General features: G+C 44.2%; 1 protein-coding gene across 1 annotated transcript; it reads right to left on the reverse strand.

The window, feature by feature from the left end:
- Positions 1–1,870: 1,870 nt before the first annotated feature.
- On the reverse strand, positions 1,871–18,787 carry LOC310673521 (GDNF-inducible zinc finger protein 1-like). Its single transcript, XM_083431951.1, has 6 exons — positions 18,669–18,787; positions 11,404–12,782; positions 8,686–8,780; positions 8,157–8,324; positions 6,979–7,136; positions 1,871–4,944 (listed from the first exon to the last, which is right to left on the reverse strand). Exons 1-6 carry the CDS (start codon positions 18,684–18,686, stop codon positions 4,594–4,596), a joined length of 2,169 nt encoding a protein of 722 aa, XP_083288077.1. The 5' UTR covers positions 18,687–18,787; the 3' UTR covers positions 1,871–4,593.
- Positions 18,788–19,865: the final 1,078 nt, after the last annotated feature.

Raw genomic sequence — 19,865 nt, forward strand, 5'->3', positions numbered from 1 at the left:
CTGTGTTGTGTTATTTGTTCAAATGTGCTTCTTCCGGTCCTTGTAAGAGGTTACGGTATTACCGCAAGACACACAAACCCCACACCAGTCTTGTTGTCTTCTGTGGGGCTTACTTGAAGTAAATGGCTCTCGTTCTGTGTGGGTAATATGCACACAAAAGCAAGCTCCTCTGACTATTCAGTGCAGATCAAAATGCTGCCACACGAGGAACCTTCTTGTCCCTGTCCCCATCTACACCCCATGGCTTCCCACGCTGCCTGTGCATTTAGTCAACAATCACACGGTCGGTGTAGTCAATTTTGCAGTGTCAGTCACTGGTGGGGCTCCAACCCCTTCTCCCCAACCTGTGATGGATGCTACGCACATCAGTTGTCTGCCTGATGGTGCGCAGAGAATTGACTCTTGGCACCGGCCCAGCTTTTCAGGCTCGTGGTTTTCAGCTGCAACCTTCTCTGTCTAGCTCAAGAAATGTTTCAAACGAAATTCCCCTCTGTTTGCTTTAATCATCACAAACTGCCCACGATGGTAAGGAGCTATTTCCGATTTCCCTGTATGTAAACATAGACCAACGGCCATCGTATGTTCATACGTACTATTGTGGTTTAGGAATCTATGAAACTATAGTGAATGTGTAACAGAAGATTCATTCATCGCTGATGTTGTAGAGGCGCTGTAGGGTTGCTTTGTTTTGTAACAAGATGCGGAGAAATGGCAAAGCTTTGTCTTGTCTTTGCACTTGACTCAACAGCTGGAAAATGCTACCGTAATGGCTGCAGCCACCAGGGGTCTGGGTTTGGTCCTTAACTGACAGGGGCTGTGGCTGGATATGAGGCTTTCGGCTTTTTGCGTTACTGTTTTATCATGAGAATTGTCATTAAAGAGTGTGTTGCCCACTGTAACAACAAAATGTGTGTGTTTTTATTCAGCCCCAACACCTGCCCAGTGAGTTTTCACCAAGGGCTACAAAACAAAAAAGATTTATGTCCTTTATATCAGGGTTGGTAAACCTGTACCCGCCTCCATTTACATTATAGAAGTTAGCTTTGGCCATCTGAAGTGTGATGTTTGTGACAGACTTATAGTAAAAAGTAAGGTAAAGGACCCCTGGACGGTTAAGTGCAGTCAAAGGTGACTATGGGGTTGCGGCGCTCATCTTGCTTTCAGTACGAGGGAGCCAGCGTTTGTCCACAGCTTCTGGGTCACGAGGCCAGCATGATTAAACTGGTGCAATGGGACACCGTGACAGAAGCCAGAGAGCATGGAAACACCGTTTACCTTCCCGCCGCAGTGGTACCGATTTATCTACTTGCACTGGTGTGCTTTCAGACTGCTAGGTTGGCAGGAGCTGGGACAGAGCAACGGGAGCTCACCCCATCGCAATGCTTGAATGGGTAAGACCTTGTAGAACTGGTACATGATGTTTAGGATTACTCTTCAACCTTTACAAACTTTTCCAGTTGATGACACACTTTTTGGACATGTATCATTTCATGACACAGTAATTCAGTTTTACTAGCAAACTGGAGGTTAAACTAGGCCCTTACCAGCCCTGGGAGGAGCTTGAGGAGTGTTTGTGCAACACACCTACACATGCAGCCAACACACTAACGTGTCGCGACACACAGTTTGGAAAGCTCTGCAGTTTAGCTAATCCATATTGATGTTTCATCCTGGTTTTGCGCACCTATATATGCTGTGTTATGTATTTATGTATCTTAATGGGGCTGAAATAAATCAGTTAAATACGAACCTTATTCTGCACACACGTTACTGTGATCCAGAGGAGTGAGCAGAGATATCATGATAGAACTCTGCAGTCTTCAAGTAAAGTGTGTTTTCTCTCCCCAAAAGAGTCACAACAAAGACAGTACTATTTGAAAAAAATCTTTTAATGGGGTTTACCAGTTCATACAAGTGAACCCACTTTCACATCTCTGGAGAGTAAAAATAAAAATCCCAACCTATATTTACTAACTTAAGGATTTAAATATTTACTACAAATTCTTTTGTAATTGGTCGTTAAAATTCTAACGTCAAAATGGAGCAGAGCACATGGATTACAAAATAAATATTTAAATATAAGCTCTTCCAGTCTTTCTAAAAAAGACCCCTTTTAGTGAATTAAAATAAACAAGGAGTAAATGGTAAAAAAAACTCCTACTAAGGGGTTTTACAAACAAAACAAAACTGATACATAGTTGGACTGATCTTTTATTGCATTGCCTTTCAACAAGTAAAATATGAAAGCAGTATCCTAAGTTACCTGTTTGTGATACCTGTACCAAAGTTAGCCTAGATGTTTTCCCCCTCCAAGTGAATTTGAACAAAAACCATTCATTTTTTTTTTAATGAAAAAAGCTTTAGAAAAGGCCAAGCGTGAATCCAGAGTATAACTTTGCTAAAACATACAGCAACATGAAAAGGATCAGATCTTCTATAGGAGTAAATCAGCCTTGAAGTGACCCAAAGCACTTTACACTGATAAACTGAGTCCATCATTACCTTGAGAAATAATTTGCTGTTACATACTTGGATTACTTTTCTGAAACAAGTCTCTTCCTTTGGAAATAACAGTACTTTGTCACTACTAGTACTGTGAATGGATGGAGGGCCAATCTTACAGGTAAGCCAGAGCAGGAAATACCATGACTTAAAAGGATCTGTTAAGCTCAGGCTTAATTTACCATTGCAATCATTCTTGAAAAGGAAAAATGCATCAAAATGAATCCGTAAAGAGAGTGAAATCACAGCAGTTTGAAAGAAGTAGTTAACATACTCAGTTGTGTTTTATAAAACCATGTCCGGTTATAACACTGTCTAAGCTAAAACACACTGAACTTGATTTTATCTCAGGACACAGAGAGTGGTTGAAAAACTGATCCCATTAGCCAGTGCTTTAACGGGCTGGGTGACATATTCAATAAATTACAATTTCTCCTAACAGTTGCACTAGCAAGTTCTGCTGGAATCCAGTGGAATGTCGGAACTTAAATAAGTTTTGGATTTGGCACTTCATGTTTCCTGAATTTAAAAGTAGGAAGGCACAGTATTGATGTGTTTTTAGCAAAAACAAATTGATTCTTCACTTCCTTCAACCCTATGATAAGGAAATCAACATTTTAAAAGAAACATGCATTTCTTAAAATTTTGGCAGTTGCTTCGCTTCGACTTCCAACTATGTCCGCTAAAAGTGTACTCTCTTCTCATGCAACACATTTTGCAAAACCTTTAGAAGCTGAACTTGGAAATCTCAATGAGCTTTTAAACGGCTGCTAGCCATTACTCTGAATGCCAGTTCAGGTTATAATTTTAATTTCCCAGTACATTCTGTAGCCTTTGGGACAAACATTACAGCAAGTACAAAAACAAGATGCGTACTCACCCAGATAATGAAACCGTTGCCGGAAACCTGAACAAAGAATATTTTACCAGCTGTAGCACAAAGAGGAAGAGGACTGGGGAGCGACAACAGGTGACCTGCAGTCCCACATTCATTACTTTGGAGCAATTTGTTGTAGAAACACGCTGCCAATAAATTTATAAAGTGACAGAACTCCTTGTCTCTTGGCCAGCACACAACCTCCATATGTGGGGCACTGGGATCACAAGAGGCTGGGGAAAATACTAAGGTCCTCTGGGCAATGAAGAGCAATTTAGAAATGCAACACTTTGTGAAGGTCCTATGTGTACAGGGAATGTATGGAAATGGGGATATATCTATAACAGAAGCTGAAGATGCACGTGTGGCTTTGGGTGTGTGTGCATATGACCGAATAGACTGGTGAGACCATTAAAAGACAGCGAGTTTGTAGGTGGGGCTGAGGAGACAGGAATGGGTACAGAGAAAAGGTTCGCCAGGTACTTAGGAAGAAGGTTGGACCATAGAGTAACTTTAAAAAGCTTGTGAAACCCCTCCACAAATTCTGAACAAAATCCAGCAACACTACTCTGAAATCCACTTCAAAGCTGTGTAGAACAATCTATCTGACAAAGTACGGATTTAGCATACAAACTGCAGTGGAGCTCCAGCACTTTTATCAACCTGGTTTTCCAAACATTTCTCAAAATAACTTATTCAAGAGCTTGAAAGAGCAGGGTGTCAGGCACGCCCCAATGTTTAAAAACAACAGCACCCGCAATTTATTAAAACTGCGTTTCATATTGGGCCCAGAGAGATTGCGCTACACAATCTCACGTTCGTTTCCATACAATGAAAAATCAGTGTCGATTAAGAGATTTTAAACAACACCAGCACAGAACGAGTCTCCTTTCAGAGGGAAAACCATTCTGCTGAAGGAAAGGAAAAGTCTGGATTAAAACTTCGCTTTTTTGCACTGACTCTGTAATCTGGAATCTACTTCAAAATTACAGAGACGGCATATGAAAGAGAGAATAATTTTCTCTTTAACAAACGGGACGAGAGAGAATCCTTCAGTTGAAAGACAACTTGAGAAGTAACGGTTTTGAGAGAATCCAGGATATTAAGATCATCCATAGTAACCCTTTCTTCTTCTTTGCATGGATCATGGCTACTGTGTACTACAGTATTTCAGAGATTATCCCCAGCTGGAGTTTTCATCTTTGTAGCAAGTGTTATTCTATAGTCACCAAGGTGTAAAGTGGAGGCTGAAATGAGTCAGTCTGGGTGTGCAACACTGTGAGATCATGCAAAGTTGTAGCTACGGCGGTTTCTGGAGACCCCGCAGAGCCCTTTGATTTGCAGTCTGTCACTACGGACGTTCCATTTTCATGCAGCGCAGTCATATTTCCTTGGATAGCCGTCAGACCCTGATAGTGCCCGTTTTCAGAGAACGACAGCAGCTTCTCGGATATTTTGGAACGAGCCACGTTATAGTCTGCCTCTGTTTTAGGATCCTCATCATTCTTAGACGCTCCTTCGACGACCACAAGGAAAGACTTCCAAGGTGTGTTTTTATCATGAATCTGGGGGGGGGGGGGGGACCACAAGCATGCAAAATTCACCACTGGTACACATTACAGTCTACAGCAACTTCAATTTGCTCTGAATACTGATTCTTCCTCCTCTTATTTATTTAATTTCAATACCGCCCTAAAATATCAATATCAATAAAATATCAAATACATAAAATCAAAACAACAACAATAACCCAATAACCCTCCCCCCAAAAAAGAGCCAGCATTTTTTTAAAAAAGGTATAAGATGTAGAATCATGGGTAGACAAACTAAGGCCCAGGGGCCGGATCCGGCCCAATTCGCCTTCTAAATCTGGCCCATGGACAGTCCGAGCAACAGTGTGTTTTTAGATGAGTAGAATGCGTGCTTTTATTTAAAATGCATCTCTGGGTTATTTGTGGGGCATAGGATTTTGTTCATCCCCCCCCCCCCAAAAAAAATATAGTCCGGCACCCCACAAGGTCTGAAGGACAGTGGACCGGCCCCTTGCTGAAAAAGTTTGCTGATCCTTGATGTAGATCAAGTCAGGCAAAGGTCTGGTTAAAAAGGAACATTTTTATCTGGCACCTAAAGATGTATAGTGAAGGCACCAGGCAAACCTCCCTGAGAAGAGCATTCCACAGATGGGGAGCCACTGCAGAGAAGGCCCATTTTCATGTTGCCACCCTCCAAACCTCTCAAGGAGGCACATGAAGAAGGGCCTCGGAAGATGATCTCTGGGTCCGGGTAGGTTCATATGGAAAGAGGCAGTCCTTGAGGTACTGCAATCCTGAGCAGCTTCTTAAACTGCGGTCTAAGCATTCAGAGCCCACACTGCACAGGACTCTGGCAGGGAGGCAGCTGCCTCTGCAGCTCCAATGAAGTTGAGAGGCATTTCAGACTTATTTTTGTTTATTTTATCTAAAACTGCACATGCTATTTCTTGGTCTGCTACAGCATTATAGGACCCTTGCAAATTCATATTCAGCAATGAGGGGAAACCCAGCCAAATGGGCGGGGTACAAATAAATTATTACAATTATAAATTATTATTATTATTATTATTACTACTAGCTCCAACAACCTAAACCTGTTTCTCTTATAAACAATGGCTGGGAGCAATTAAAATGTAGGCAGAATAGAGGATGTAGCCTTCTCAAGTTATGAAGTAGTGAGGGAATTTTTAAAAACAAAACAAAACACAAGTACAAGAAGAGTTCATAATAAGATAAAAAATGCAAGACCAAACCTGCATTTTCTCATTACATATTAGTAATTTGTTTTCACTGTTTAATAAAGGCAAAGAACAGCTTTTGGGCTTTCTGGTTGCGCAAATTAGAGTGTACAGCTGAGGCCCTAATAGGAATCACTTCCCAGCGGCTTGAGTACCATGGAAAAACTGACACACAGATGGGCAAGTACCACAGGCATGTTCAGGTATTTGCTTGAATGTGTCAATGCTGAAACTCTGCAAGGGCACAGAGGTCTAAACTGCCAAGACATTCATGAAATCTGATTTGGTAGCCATCTGCGACACCCCATACTCAATAATTCAGTTCTTAAATGCAGGAAAATGGGAACGTCCCTAGCTTAGGATTAGCCAAAGAACGTTTCTGCTCACTCCCTATGAATAAAACAGCCAGCCACCTAAGGCTCTAATTCAGGCTTCCTCAAACTCGGCCCTCCAGATGTTTTGAGACTACAATTCCCATCATCCCTGACCACTAGTCCTGCTAGCTAGGGATCATGGGAGTTGTAGGCCTGGAGGGCCAAGTTTGAGGACACCTGCCCCAATTCAATGCTCCAACTTCAGGTGCAGCCATGCCATGTGGTGTTTACACAATGTTTTCCATCTCTGCCAGTAACTACCACATTTATATCGGGGATAGAGAACCTGTGGCCTTCTAGGTGCTGTGGGACTCAAACCATTCACCAGCTGCAGCCAGCGTGACCCAACAGCCTGGGATGATGGGAGTTGTAGTCAGCAACATCTGGAGGGCTAAACCTGCCGCACCCTTAAGTTACGTGGCTTGTTAGGAAACAGAAAATCAAAATTTCCTTACAGAGGTGTGCCGCCGAAGAGTAGATTTGTCGGTAAATGTCCGGCCACAAGCGTTGCACATGAACGGTTTCTCCCCTGTGTGAATCCGATGATGGCGTTGCAGGGCATTGAGCTGGGTGAACTGTTTGCCGCACTGATCACAACAGTAGGGACGCTCACCTATAAGCAGAGCACATGGTTACTATTGCTATTTGACCGCATGCAAAAGGGCTGCTCTTGCAGACTTTGACAGCAACTAAATGAAGGAAGAGGGACGCGGGTGGCACTGTGGGTTAAACCACAGAGCCTAGGACTTGCTGATCAGAAGGTCGCGGTTCGAATCCCCGTGATGGGGTGAGCTGCCGTTGCTCAGTCCCTGCTCCTGCCAACCTAACAGTTCAAAAGCACCTCAAAGTGCAAGTAGATAAATAGGTATCGCTCCGGCAGGAAGGTAAACGGCGTTTCCGTGCGCTGCTCTGGTTTGCCAGAAGTGGCTTAGTCATGCTGGCCACATGACCTGGAAGCTGTACGCCGGCTCCCTCGGCCAATAAAGTGAGATGAGTGCTGCAACCCCAGAGTCGTCCGCGACTAGACCTAATGTTCAGGGGTCCCTTTACCTTTACCTTACAAAGGTGAAGATCTTGCAGGTGTTCCTTAGTGGTTTCTTCCTTCACCTAAAAGTAAAGTTAAAGGGACCTCTGACCAATAGGTCCAGTTGTTGCCGACTCTGGGGTTGCAGTGCTCATCTCGCTTTATTGCAACCCCAGAGTCAGCCACAACTGGACCTATTGGTCAGAGGTCCCTTTAACTTGACCTTTAAGTGAAGGAAGAAACCACTAAGGCACTCATCTTGCTTTATTGGCCGAGGGAGCCGGCGCACAGCTTCCGGGTCATGTGGCCAGCATGACTAAGCCGCTTCTGGCGAACCAGAGCAGCACACGGAAACGCCGTTTACCTTCCCGCCGGAGCAGTACCTATTTATCTACTTGCACTTTGATGTGCTTTCGAACTGCTAGGTTGGCAGGAGCAGGGACTGAGCAACGGGAGCTCACCCCGTCGCGGGGATTCGAACTGCGACCTTCTGATCGGCAAGTCCTAGGCTCTATGGTTTAACCCATAGCGCCACCCGCGTTCACACCAAAATTTTGCAAACAGGAGGCTCCCCGTCCCGCCCTCAGCTCGACCCTTTTGCCTTCCTACCTGTATGAACTTTTATGTGCTGATACAGTGAATTTCTCTGTGCAAAAGTTCGGAAGCAAACTTCACATTTAAATGGCTTGGACCCGGTGTGGATTCGGTTGTGGTGTTTCAGATACTCCTTGGAGGCAAAGCTCTTCCCACACGTTTCACACATGAAAGGTCGTTCCCCTAGAGGACACAATAAAGGTGAAGAGGTTAGTTTAAGCCACTAACAGTAAGATTTGGAACAAGGATAGGGATCGAGAGAGCCAAGGTAGACTTCAACCAAACTGTGCATTGGCAGTTTTAACTCTCCCCTCACCTCTTTTTAACAGCTACTGGTCCAGCAATAATTGCCTAAGGGGATGCATTGCACCAGTGTAGCATCACAGAATAAACCTGCAACACTTTGGAGCGAAGACAGAAACTGCGCACCTGTCCCAAATTACTTCCTCTTTGGGAACAATGTGGCCAAACTCTCAGATGTACAGGAAATCAGACACAGAGTGAACGAATACAAAGCACACACAAAAAAGCAATACTTTTATACCTGTGTGGCACCTTTTATGATAGATCAGCATGTGATTCTGGGTGAATTTTGCTCCACAATCGCCACAAACGAAAGGCTTTTCACCAGTATGGATTCTGAAACGAGAAAATAATACAAATCAACACAACTACAGCACTTCGTCATAGTCTTCTGCCTCTTTACTAAGCAGTAACTAGTGGTGGGCACTTTCTTTCTTGAGGTTGTCTTTGCCTATCTATGGATGGGACTCTTTCTCTCTCCCCTGCCCCCCCCCCCCGAAAACCAAGCGCACAGCATATGGGGCTCTCAGCTGAACAGAAGCAGTCTGCTGCATGTTTGCTGTCTTTGGGGCCTAGCCAGCAATAATGGCAAGGCAATGGCAAGTAAAGTAAAATAAAAGCAGAACCAAAAAATTAGACGCTTTAAAACAAAAAAGCTGTAATTTTCAGATACTATTTGTACTTATTTATACAGTGGTACCCCGCAAGACGAATGCCTCGCAAGACGGAAAACCCGCTAGACGAAAGGGTTTTCCGTTTTTCGATGCGCTTCGCAGGACGAATTTCCCTGTGGGCTTGCTTCGCAAGACGAAAATGTCTTGCGAGTCTTGAGATTTTTTTCTGCTCCCCACCCCCTTTTTCTAAGCCGCTAAACCGCTAATAGCCTTTTAGCAGCTAATCCGCTAATCCCTTAAGCCTTTAATAGCCGCTAATAGCCGCTAAACCGCTAATAGCGCTAATCCGCTAAGCTGCTAATAGGGTTGCTTCGCAAGACGAAAAAACTGCTAGACGAAGAGACTCACAGAACGAATTAATTTCGTCTTGAGAGGCACCACTGTACTAAAGAATGTATTTTTTTTCTTGTTTTGTGTAAAGCCACCTGCAATCTTAGATCAACAGGAACGACAACGTATTTCCAGTAAAACTGGATCCCCCGGGGCGGGGAGAAGGATCCAAAAAGGTTTCCCTGGATGACAAATATTTTGGCTTTTCAAAACCGTGTGTGCAGAGGAGAGAGATGTTTTGCTTGTGGAAGCCTTAGAACAGTTACCTTTTCGATTTCATTCCCTCAACTTAAAGCAATAACACATATAAAATTAATCACAAGCTATGTCCTTACCTGCACACCCTGTGGTTTTTTTTCCTGCTGGGACCAAACACTGCTCTACAATGCTTGATATTCCTGGCTCCTCAAGGAGGCAGAAGAATTCTTCAACATACCAAAAGATGGGGTAGAGATCGCCCTCCCTCTACAAGCCCATACAGTTTTTACGAAACATACCACTAAAAATATTATTGTTGCATGATGCACGATAACAGTGAAGGAGCTTCAGCTTCCTAATCAAACATGAATTCCATCCCAAATATCTGAACTAAGAATTGAACCTGAAGTATCTAGGGGCCCTGCAAGCCCATAGTTTCTTTTCTGTGTTTTATAGAGACTACCCATCCCACAGATAAACACACACAAAAGATATTTTACAGTAGGTTCTATCTAAAAAGAAAGCTAAGTCATAGGGAAGGACTCAATTCCTCACTCTGCAGGTTTCAAAAGCTGTTTCACAGTGGGGAGAATTGAAAGCAGTGAAAGCCCATCTAGTGAACAATAATAGAATCAAAGAATTCAAAGTCCTTGTCTTGCAAAGAAGTGCCACTTCTACTACCGGAGATTTGAGACCGCAAAGGTCCCTGTGGCTCTTTTCCTTGATGTTGCAGGGCACTGAAAGTAGCCCTGGCAAAGCTTCAGGAGACCTTTGGCTTTCATCAGGAGAAAATATTTGCCCATGACATTGCCAGCTGAAGAACACACATGCCGTTGAATTTTTCACGTGGCAAAATGACCCATCAACAGCGATGAAGTTTTGCTGTCAAGCCTATCGCAAAAAGTTTCAGAAGATGAGTGGGAGAAAGAGAGGCCCTGTCTGGAACCAAAGGATTATGTACTGTTTGTGCTCAAGTAACACCTGAAACAATGACTGCAGAATTCAATTTCAATTCCCAGAACCTGCCACCTCCCATTGAGTTTGAATGCTCTATATGTGGAGGTAGAAAGCATTCAAGTTAGCATTATTACTCCCATATCATGAACCACTGTAATGTGTTTTATCCAAATTAGCTGGCAAAAGTCAGACTGGATTGTTTGAAGTCTTTTTTGCCACTTGTTTTAACTACAATTCTCAGTATTGGTGTGATGCAATCAAGACTATAAACTTCCCCAGTTCTCCTATAAAGGCTTCAATTTACTCCCAACTCTTTTAAAGGCAACTCAATAGGAGTCCGAGCCTGTGATTTGGTGCCATCTGCACGACGGTCTCAAACTTTTTCTTCGAAAGCAAAGAGCAAACACTACCAAACATTTCACTAGTACCGTATTTTTCGCTCTGTAAGATGCACCAGACCACAAGACGCACCTAGTTTTTGGAGGAGGAAAACAAGAAAAAAAATTATTCTGAATCTCAGAAGCCAGAACAGCAAGAGGGATCACTGCGCAGCGAAAGCAGCAATCCCTCTTGCTGTTCTGGCTTTTGGAATAGCTGCGCAGCCTGCATTCGCTCCATACATTTCCCCTTACTTTTTAGGAGGGAAAAAGTGAGTCTTATAGAGCAAAAAATATGGTAAACTCTACTCATAAAACCCTGCTTTCTTATTTGACCACTGGCAAGCAGCCTTGGAGGACGGCTACCTTTTCCTTTCTTTGCCCAGAGATTTAACTAATAAGGCCAGTTAAGTGTGTCCATACCTCATGTGTGTTTTAAGTGCCGAAGGCTGAGAAAACTTAGCCTCACACTCTGTGCACCCATAAGGCTTGTCGCCTGTATGTGTCCTTTCATGAAGCCGCAAGGCCGTTTTGGAGCTCAAACCCTTTCCACATTGTAGGCAGTGATGACGCTCCCCACCACCCTCATGAACCTGCAGAATGTGCCTCTTGACGTCCTTCTTTCTCTTGAACTTCTTACCACAGAGCTCGCATGGGTAGTGGCGCTCGCTACTGTGGACGTGGCGCTCGTGGCTTTTGAGGTTGCACCGGTTGGCAAAAGTCTGGCTGCAGGTTTCGCAACGGTAAATGACTTCGGCCGCGATCCCGTGGCTGTGCCTGATGTGCTTCAGAAAGCTCTTCTCGTATAGGAACTCTCTCTCGCAGGTGCTGCAGGTAAAGTTGCCACCACGGTTCTTTTTATCGTCCTCCAGTTTGGTCAGGTTTTCCTCCAGGTCGTCGGCGCCATCGCACCCTTTGCTTTCAGATTTCACGGCGCTCACCACTTCTCCTCTCTCCTCTTCGTCTTCACCTTTCGTCTCCTCTCCTTCCTTATGGATGCCGTGGTCTTTGGATAGCCGAGTCTCTTCGGCCACAGCCTCCGCGTACTTTTGCTGCTCTCGAAGGCGCCTCGTGTATTTTTTCTTGGGGATCTCCACAAACACCTTCCGCCCAGCCAGTCTTCCGCTGGCCCGTCTGATCTTGGCACAGGACGTCTTCAAGGCTTCTTTCTTCTTCTCTAACTTCTCCTTTAATTTAGCGGCGGGAGCCTCAAGGCCCTCGCCGTCCCTGGGTCCGCCGAGAGGAGAATCCGCAACACGGTCCGTGTTGTCCCCCGGCGTCTCAGCGACTGCCCTCGGCTCAAGCAAGCTGCCTGGCTGGGAACCGCTGTCCTCCGCCGCATCCTGCGACTCGGAAAAATTCTGCAACTCCAACAAGACCGATTCGAGCATCTGCTTCTTCAGCTGAAAGCAGGTTTCCGACAAGTCCAAGCACTTTAGCTTCTCGGCCATTTCCAGCATGCGTTGAACCCGATCTTCTTCTACCTCTACCCTGGAAGTATATACAAACTCGAGAAAAGATGCAAAGTCCGCTACCTGGACCTCGTTCAATAGTACATTTGTCCTTAGTCCGTCCATGCACTTTTCATTGAGAAACACCTCTTTAAAAAACTTGCTGGTTGCCGCCAGGACAGCTTTGTGAGCAACAAAGTCTGCCTTGACCCCTTGATATTCCACGCTGACGGTCACATCACAAAGGTGTCCTAGGAGACGCAGCTGCTGCATTTCATTTAGAAGGTTGATGGGTGAGGATTTGGATTCCAAGAGAACAGCATTACTGGGCATCTTCTTCCTTTCCGAAACCTATGAAGAACATAGCCGCACGTTAATTGCCTGCCGGGAAAAGGATATCAAAGGTAATGGGAAATGAATACCCTAATTATCATTTAAATGACAAAATAATCCTGCTCTGTAAAAACTATAAAGCACAAAGAACTCTCTCCATTACTGTAAGCTAGACAGTGTGGATCTAGCATTTTTCATTAGTATCAAGAGTTCAAAAATGTTGGCATAATAGGCAGGTTTTTTATTTAGTTAGTTCTATTTTATTATATGTATTATACTACTTACTGTAATAAACATAAGCAGTTTACATAAAAACACGACGACCTTCAGTAATACAGTGGTACCTCGGGTTACATACGCTTCAGGTTACATACGCTTCAGGTTACAGACTCCGCTAACTCAGAAATAGTACCTCAGGTTAAGAACTTTGCTTCAGGATGAGAACAGAAATCGTGCAGCGGCAGCAGGAGGCCCCATTTGCTAAAGTGGTGCTTCAGGTTAAGAACAGTTTCAGGTTAAGAACAGACCTCCGGAATGAATTAAGTACTTAACCAGAGGTATCACTGTACAGTCAAACTTTGGTTCCCAAGCGCCTCTGTTATCGTACGTTCCGGCTCCCAAATGCCGAAAACCCGGAAGTAACTGCTCTGGTTTTTGAAAGATTTTTGGAAACCGAATGTCCGATGCCCCTTCCGTTTTGAGTTTCTCTATTGTATTGAGGCTTCTGCTTTCAGTTTTTGAACATTTCGGAAGTCAAATCGTCTTCCGAAATGGATTACATTTGACAATCAAGGTTTGACTGTATTTCTTAACTAGGCAATATCTAGCAGGGTGGGGGAAGCTTTCTGCCTTTTCCAGCCAACTCTCCCCCATGTCCCTGCTAATGAAAAATAGTAATATTTTAGCCTCTTAGATATTTGGAAGGAAAGATATTCAGTTTTTTCTGATCCTTTAGCAAGGGTCCATAAATTCTGGTTTTACTTGTTAGCCACTGACTCCTCGCTTTGCAGAGTTCTGCGGCCAATGCAAAGAACCCGGGGAAGTAGAGGGCGGTGTTACTCTTACGCCGGGTTTCCCTTCCCCTTCCTATTGCTCTCTAGTGCAGGTGCTTCATGCAAAAACCCAACATTAAGCAGAAGAGAAAACAGCACAGCCCTCCACTGAGAATTCACTCCCAAAGGAGGGTACCTTCTATCATATGTGGTGGACCTGTCCCAAGGTGAAAGACTTCTCGGAGAAGATTTATAATGAGTTGAAAAAAATGCTGAAATATACATTTGTTAAGAAACCAGAGGCCTTTCTTCTTGGAATAATAGGTTTGGAATTGCCCAAAAAAGATGTTAGACTGTTTTTGTATGCCACAACTGCAGCTCGAATTTTATTAGCCAAAAATGGGGAAACGCGGGAAACAGTGGAGGAATTTGCAGATGAAGATGATGGACTTTTCGGAGCTAGCCAACCTGACCGGAAGAATCCGTGACCAGAAGGAGGAGCAGGAAGAATGGAAGAAATTCAAAGACTATTTATCTCAATATGCTAAGATAAATTAAATAGAAACACTTGCAAAATAACAGATAGGCTAAGGATTTAAATATGTGAAATTGCAAAACAATATGTTTAAAGTTAAGATGAAAAGAGACAAAGAGGTTAAGGAGTAACTTAATTTTATGAGAAACTGTTTTGGAAAACTGTTACAATGATATATAATGGAATTCAGTCAAGGGAATTTGAGGAAGTCATTTAACTATGATATTAATATTGGACTAAGTTAGGATTTGTGTTTGTTTGTTTGTTTAAAAATGTGGAAAATCAATAAAATATTTGAAAAAAAGAGAGAATTCACTCCACTGCCTTCTCTGCAGTGGCATGCCAACCATGGGATACCCTCCCATGCGAAGGACACATAGAACCAATGCAATATTGGGTTTCAGCGCCAGGCAAAGACTTTTTTTCTATGCCATTTTAGATTATTATATTTTTAGATGGTTGACTAGCCTTATCCCTCTATTTTTGCCGCATTTTTACGTCTATGTTATTCATTTCTGGATAAAGTACAATTTATACATTTTTAATATAAAACAATTAATGTAGGGATTTCAGACTTGCTAATCAGTTAAAAATACATTACAATCTTCTTAGTCCACTGATGCATTTTATATTTACAAATCAAGAGCACTTACTTGGGATCTCTAAATAATTAACATATAACTAATCTCTGTTCGGCAATCTTGAAGGCACTCCTGATTAAGAATGTAAATAAGCTCATCCTATATTCTTAGCAAGAATATCAGCAAGCAATACAGATGAGCCACATTTTAACTTCTGCTCCAATACAAGCACATCCAGTAGAATGAAAAAAGCATCAATATTACATTTCGAAGCACAGTAAAAAGCTAAATAAAGGTACAATTTAGAGCATGCAATAACTGCATGTTGTTAGCTTTTCGGATGATTTTGTGTTTTTATTGGTTTGCTGTTAGTTGCCCTGAGCAATGTAAAGGCATTAGAAGGGATGGGTATAAATCTGCTAATAAATAATAAAAATAAAAAAAACTTTCAGCTGAGCTTCTTATCCTTCGCTTTTAATTGACTTCATGCTTCTAGGCATCCTTTTTCAGCTGTCAGTTTTACATAGGTGTTATTGTGTCAACCACACATGCCAATTCCCTATTCAAAGGTCTTCAGTAAAGCAGCTGGTCATACCAGCAGAAGTTATCTGTAGGGTTGATATGAAGCCAGCAGGATCCATCAGCTGTTGGGGGAAGAGCAGCTTAACAGGCTGGCTAACAAAGAATGAGTCACCAGTAACAAAGGAGACATCATTAATTCCCTCCCCCATCACCTCCTTCCTAACCACTGTAGAAATCATATCAATGTGTGGCCTGCTTTGCTTATATGGCCAAAAACACCGTGGGTCAGTCACGACAGCCAAGAAGTCCTGAGATGCAGCAATTAGGGAACTTCAGTGCTCCTGACATGGTAAAACAAGAGAAAACATGCAATGCACACCTTGGATTAAGAAATAAAGCAAAGCATCTAGTAAATGCTACCTTGCACAGTGCCTTAGGAATCCACATGGAATATCTAGTGCACCAAACTAAGAATCAAAGATTCATTCCATCTTTATTTTGTATCCTGTGGTGGAGCGATTGCTCAAGATACTTATCCCTCCTGTAATTTTGTCCAAAGCAGTCTGGGTGTTTCTTAAAAGACAAAAAAACGAAGATCGCAGAGCCATGTTCACACCCTGAAGGATATGTTGTTGAGACTGCACAAATGAAAGAATTGTGGCTATTAAAAGGAGGCAGAGTTTTCTCTAGATTAGTGGATCAAGAGCTTATTTTTCCCACAGATCGCTAGAAGGGGGGGGGGGTCTCAGTGGACTGCTTAATAAACATTTTTTGTTCTATAAATCAAAGCACATACCTAACTCAGCTTGTATTTTAATAATTGTAGTCTTGCCTTTCTAATGTGATGGATAAAGAAATATAAAACATATTCCTTCAGCTACCAGTACCATAGTCAAAGCTATTATGAAAAATCACAGGCCCTGGATCAGGGCCCTGTTTTAAAACCAGACCCTGGTCAAATGGGGGAGAAATCAGCGCAGAGCCAAGTACAGCCATACCTCGGGTTGAAGTAGCTTCAGGATGAATATTTTCGGGTTGTGCTCCGCAGCGACCTGGAAGTAACGGAGCACGTTACTTCCAGAGTTCGCCACTCGCGCATACGCTCAAAATGACGTCACGCACATGCGCTGAAGCGGCGAATTGCAGGTTGCGTTCGCTTCAGGATGCGAACGGGGCTCCAGAACGGATCCCATCCCATTCGCATCCAGAGGTACCTCCGTACAGATATTCCCAACTGTTCCACAACCTTTCCGCAGACCAGCTGAACAGATCTTGTAGACCACCAGTCATCTAAGGAAAACGGTTTCAGCACCTGTGTTCTAGGTAAGGCAGGCTGCAGCTGACACTGATAACTACGGTTGAACATACTAGCAGTGACAAAATCTGCTTATGCACAGCACAAAATTCTAACTATATCTCTTCCCCCGCCAGCCAGCATTCGAATATCTTCCCCCGCATCCGATCCTGATAGCTTCCTATTCACTACAGGATTTCCCACCCTGGCTAATGTTAGAAATTAGCCAGATGCCAAATGTGCTTTGCGACTGACACGGGTTCAACTGCAACCAGGTGGAGATCTCTGGATGCCAGTTTGGCGACTGACATCTCCATCTGGCTGGGCCCTCCAGCTTTCTTAAGGAGATAAGCAGAAGCGCTTATTTGTTGCCTTTTCCTTAAAACAGTACATGGTTTACCCTCCTCAGTTAATTCCTACAGGGACCCTGTGAAGTAGGTTAAGATACTGTGACTGACCCAAGGTGCGCTTCATGACTGAGTGGGGATTTGAACCCCAATCTCCCAGGTCCTAGTCTGACACTCAAACCACTACACCACACTGGCTTCCCAGAGTACTTCTGCTATGGGACAGCCATATAAATTAAGTGGTAAATAAATATGGAGAAAGCAAAATGTCACTTAAGAGAAGGATCTCAAATATTTTCCTTGAATTTGTTTTACTTTAGAATGTTTTATCTGACGTTTCAATGTGTTGCAAACAGCTTTGAGTTTTTTCTTTAAAATACAAAACGGTATAGAAATAAAATAATCATCATAACAAACTCCATTGGTGGTGGGGAAATGGCACATAGACATACCATTGTGGCTAGCGTCACCTAGGTTTGAGGTGACGTTTGGTGATTAGCTTATATACCGGAGTTTCTGATGGCGCTGTGGGTTAAACCACAGAGCCTAGGACTTGCCGATCAGAAGGTCGGCGGTTCGAATCCCCGCGACGGGGTGAGCTCCCATTGCTCGGTCCCTGCTCCTGCCAACCTAGCAGTTCGAAAGCACGTCAAAGTGCAAGTAGATAAACAGGTACCACTCCGGCAGGAAGGTAAACAACGTTTCCGTGTGCTGCTCTGGTTTGCCAGAAGCGGCTTAGTCATGCTGGCCACATGACCCGGAAGCTGTACGCTGGCTCCCTCGGCCAATAAAGCGAGATGAGCGCCGCAACCCCAAAGTCGTCCACAACTGGACCTAATGGTCAGGGGTCCCTTTACCTTTACTTTACCTGAGTTTCTAACAGCGTTCCCACCTGACAAATAGCAAAATTGATTGCCTTAGGAATATCATGCTTCATGGTCTTTCAATTCCTGTTTTTCCTATTTTCTTAGGGGTGCATATAATTTTTTAAAATCTGCAACCTGCCCTGAGTTACGCCAGGGGTCGGGGAAGCCGGGGTATAATTAAATACATGATAACCACCATATATAGGGACGCAGGTGCCGCCGCAACCCCAGAGTCGGTCATGACTGGACCTAATGGTCAGGGGTCCCTTTACCTTTACCTATATAAGAAAGCTGCCTTTCAAGTTGATGGATTGATTTCTAACAAAAGCTACCCCGTCTTTCCCCCTGACCCTCAGATCCACCCCCCTCCTCCTTGGCCAACACCTTACCTGGCCAAACCACCATCACCCTCCTCCCACTTGGCTCACCTGGCCCCCACCCCCTCCCTTGCAACGCACCCTATAGCCACCCAGGGGTCGTGGCCCCAAACCCCACTCCCGGCCTCCCCACCCACCATAGCCAAGCCCTGCCTTCTGACCCCTTTGAAGCATCCCACAGGGACGTGGTCGGTCGGTTGTGGGGTCAACACTTCCTCCCCCCTACCCCACCCCACAAGTCACCCACAAACCCACCCTCTCTCCCCAAGGGGCTGTGCTGCTGCTGTTGCCCCCCGACCCCCTTCCTTCTCCCCTAGAAACGAGCCCTCCCCACGCCGGCAGGCCGGGTTCAAAGTCTTCCCCCCCCCAACCCTCCCCACAGGCACCGACCTGGCCGCTCAGCGCCATCTTCCACGGCGGGTCAGGGCGACGCCGAGAGGAGGCGGAGCGAGGGGGAACGCCAGGCGGGCAGGAAGGGAAGGGGAGGCGGACGCGGTTGCCGGGGGGAAGGCTTTGCGCGGGGCACCGCGGAGGGATGAGGCGGGGACACCTCTGGTTGGTGTCCGCTCTAGGAAAAAGGCCTTTGGAGGCCGAGATGGGGCAAAGAGGAGGCGGGGACAGGATTGGGGGAGGTTTGGGAAACGGAGGCAGAGGAGAGATATTGCGGGATTGTGGGGGGGAGAGAATAATAATAATAATACTAATAATGCAGCTCAAACTGATAAATAAAATAATGATAATGCAGCTCAAACTGATATAATACAAAATAAAATAAATAATAATGATCCAGTTAAAACCAATATAATAAAAATAATGATCCAGCGGAAATCAATAAATAATAATAATAATAATACAGCTAAACCCAATATAATATAATAATAATCCAGTTACAACCAATATAATATAATAAAAATAATAATGATCCAGCTAAAACCAATACAGTGGTACCTTGGGTTACATATGCTTCAGGTTACAGACTCTGCTAACCCAGAAATAGTACCTCGGGTTAAGAACTTTGCTTCAGGATGAGAACAGAAATTGCATGGCGGTGCAGCGGCAGTGAGAGGCCCCATTAGCTAAAGTGGTGCTTCAGGTTAAGAACAGTTTCAGGTTAAGAACGGACCTCCGGAACGAATTAAGTTCTTACCCGAGGTACCACTGTAAACTACCTCAGGATGCGAACGGGATCCATTCCGGAGCCCCGTTCGCATCCTGAATGAAACGTAAGACGTGATTGCGCGGGTCGCGTTTTGCTGCTTCCGCGCACATGCGTGATGTCATTTTGAGCCTCTGCACATGCGCAAGCGGCAAAACCCAGAAGTAACGCGCTCTGTTACTTCCAGGTTGCCGCGGAGCGCAACCCAAAAGCATTCAACCTGAAGCACATTCAACCCAAGGTATGACTATAATAATAATCCAGCTAAATCTAATATAATAAAAAAATAAATCAGCTAAAACCGATAAAATAAAAATAATAATCCAGCTAAAACCAGGGGGCCAACATGCTCTCCAGTTGAATTTTGAGCCATAAGCTCCAGTTTCACAGCTCAAGTCGCACCATTTGGTCATGCAGGGAGGGCCATTATC

Source organism: Podarcis tiliguerta, assembly GCF_965153285.1.
Source record: "Podarcis tiliguerta genome assembly, chromosome: 3".
NCBI classification, from domain to species: domain Eukaryota; kingdom Metazoa; phylum Chordata; class Lepidosauria; order Squamata; family Lacertidae; genus Podarcis; species Podarcis tiliguerta.

Coding starts and splice junctions, on each gene's coding strand:
- LOC310673521 (XM_083431951.1), bottom strand. Junction 8,325..8,685: donor TCATAAAAGGTGCCACACAG/GTATAAAAGTAT, acceptor TGTGTCCTCTAG/GGGAACGACCTTTCATGTGT. Junction 7,137..8,156: donor GCACATAAAAGTTCATACAG/GTAGGAAGGCAA, acceptor CTCTGCTTATAG/GTGAGCGTCCCTACTGTTGT.